At 38.4% G+C, this 2,563-nt stretch overlaps 1 protein-coding gene across 1 annotated transcript; it reads left to right on the top strand.

Moving 5' to 3' along the window:
- The first annotated feature begins 1,538 nt into the window (after nucleotides 1–1,538).
- LOC144971661 (uncharacterized) lies at nucleotides 1,539–2,336 on the top strand. The gene has a single exon (XM_078912735.1). It carries the CDS (start codon nucleotides 1,539–1,541, stop codon nucleotides 2,334–2,336), a length of 798 nt encoding a protein of 265 aa, XP_078768861.1.
- Nucleotides 2,337–2,563: the final 227 nt, after the last annotated feature.

The raw sequence follows: 2,563 nt of genomic DNA, 5'->3' as shown, positions 1-2,563 counted from the left end.
CTAGGAATGATTGTGAAAGAAAAAGATGTTGGAAGAAGACAAAGTCAAGACTGCTGGGGGGGGGGGGGGGGGGGAGGGGGGAGGCACAGGCAAGCTCGAGGCCAGTGATCGATGTGAAAAGTGACCAAATAGAACCTTCCTTGGGCAAACAATACAAAAACTCTGTTCTCCTTGGAAAAAATGATTGGTTTTGATAATCACAAAAAATTCTAACTGACTAGAAAAAATAGATATAAATGCCTGTCCATTTTTGATGAAGCCTAACCTATCAATACGGCTCAGTATCAATGTGGTCAATATTGAGGTAAGTATCGACGATATTTGGTCCTTTTAAAATAGTTTTATTTCCGGTGGACTGAATACACAGCTGTGTTTTCAGTCCACCAGTGGACGCACCACTAACAACAATAACTGTATTAAAGACAAGAATGGTAAAATATTATTTGAGAAAGAGGATATAAAGGAAAGATGGTGTCAATACATTGGCGAGTTATTTGATGATGATAGGCCCCAAATACCTTTGCCAAGCAACACTGACGGTCCTCCATTACTCGCATGTGAGATAGAAAATGCATTGAAAAATATGAAAGATGGTAAGGCTGAGGGTGAAGATGGCATTGTAACAGAAATGCTAAAAATTTTGAAAGAATTCTCAATTGTGAAACTAACAGATCTCTTTAATAGTATTTACAATACAGGCTATATTCCAGACGAACTTGCCAAATCGGTTTACATCACGCTACCGAAAAAACCAAAGGCGACAACTTGCAGTGATTTCCGCACAATAAGTCTGATGCCCCATGTAACTAAATTATTATTGAAGATAATCCTAGAAAGAATCAGGTCTACCATCGATAATGAAGTTGGCGATGTACAGTTTGGCTTTAGAAAAAATAATGGGACAAGAGAAGCAATTTTCTGTTTAAATAATATCACACAAAAATACCTTGATCATCAAAAAGAAATCTATGCATGCTTTATCGATTACGCAAAAGCATTTGATAGGGTACAGCATGGAGAATTAATGACATATCTGGAAAAGGCAGGCATTGATGGCAAAAATATACGGCTAATCACAAATCTATATTGGCATCAAAAAGCAGCCATCAGGATTCAGGTCGATCTGTCACCTTTCACGCCAATTAAAAGAGGAGTTCGTCAAGGATGTAAAAGAGGAGTTCGTCAAGGATGTATCCTCTCTCCATATCTATTTAACCTGTGTAATAAAGTATCATCGATACCGATATCGATACAATGTTTGGGTATCTGATTATCTATTACTATTACGATTATCGCCCATTGTTATTCTTTTGTGTTATTGTTAAGAAAGAGTTCCTGTTTACTTTCAGTTGGTAACTTCCGTTTTAATAAAGAGCTTATGGCTATCTGTGTTCAAACTATATGTTGATTGTCAATCTATTATAAATGGCGACGAGATAAAGTCATCTAGAGCCAAAGTGCTACATATTAATTCTTAAAAGAGCCAGATAAGTAATTATTCAAATATTTTTATTGATTACGTAAATTAAACCAAAATAATGGCTACCATTGGGACCATCTCAGAATTTGTGGAAGGGACATCCATTGTGGACTACTTGGAACGTCTCAAGTTCTATTTCATGGCAAATGACATAGAATCAGATAAAAAGCAAGCTGCTGTGCTACTAACAGTAGTAGGCCCCAAACAATTTAGAATATTGAAAGATCTGTGCCAACCAAACTCGCCTGCAGATAAATCATTTGAAGAACTTTGCATGCTGCTAAAGAACTTCCACTCCCCACCTCCACCTAAATTCCTGCAGCGAGCTAAGTTTGAAGGAAGAAATCGTCAACCGAACGAATCAATCCAACAGTATTGTGCTGTCCTGTGGAGCATTGCGGAGCACTGCCAATTTCGAGAAACTCTAAATGAACGTCTTTGCGAAAAGTTTGTGACCGGTATTAACGATGCTCAGATTCAACGAAAACTTCTTGTTGAGCATGATCTCACTATCGACAAAGCCATGGACATTGCCCTCTCTATTCATCAAACAAGAGATAGTGCACATCAACTTCAGAAGGGCGAAACTGTCCATTTTTCCACGTCCAGAAATTCTTATCAGCAACCTTCAAGATCGTTCAGTACCATGAGCAAATCACATGCTTCATCAGCGACTTCTAAATCGTGTCATCGGTGCGGCGGCCCTCATACCCAATTCCAGTGTAAATTCAAATCATCAACCTGCCATAAATGTCAAAAAGTGGGTCACATTGCAAAAATGTGCAGATCGCAAACACAATCGACAAAAAAAAACCAGCGCCTAAAGCAAAATACCGCCATCAAAATCACCTGTTGAATGAAGATAATTTGACCACCCAGCATGAAGAAAGCCCCCAGAGCATAATTTTGAACTTTTTATTGTGAATTCCCCAAACAAAAGGCCCCCGATTTCGGTTCCCCTCCTCATTAACAATAAAAACATTGTGTTCCACCTTGATACTGGTGCGTCATGTAGTGTAATGACCAAGAATGACTTTGAAAATCTAGTTAACTCTAAACTTGATAAGTCATCGAAATCACTAA

The sequence above is a fragment of the Berghia stephanieae genome, chromosome 4 (assembly GCF_034508935.2).
Source record: "Berghia stephanieae isolate SIO BIC M18660-M18661 chromosome 4, UCSD_Bste_1.3, whole genome shotgun sequence".
Lineage (NCBI taxonomy): Eukaryota > Metazoa > Mollusca > Gastropoda > Nudibranchia > Aeolidiidae > Berghia > Berghia stephanieae.
Note: the sequence above shows the minus strand (reverse complement) of the source record. Positions and strands in the feature narration are given on the sequence as shown.

Excerpts from the sequence above, each read along its gene's own strand:
- LOC144971661 (XM_078912735.1), top strand. The coding sequence starts at position 1,539 with ATGGCTACCATTGGGACCATCTCAGAATTTGTGGAAGGGACATCCATT.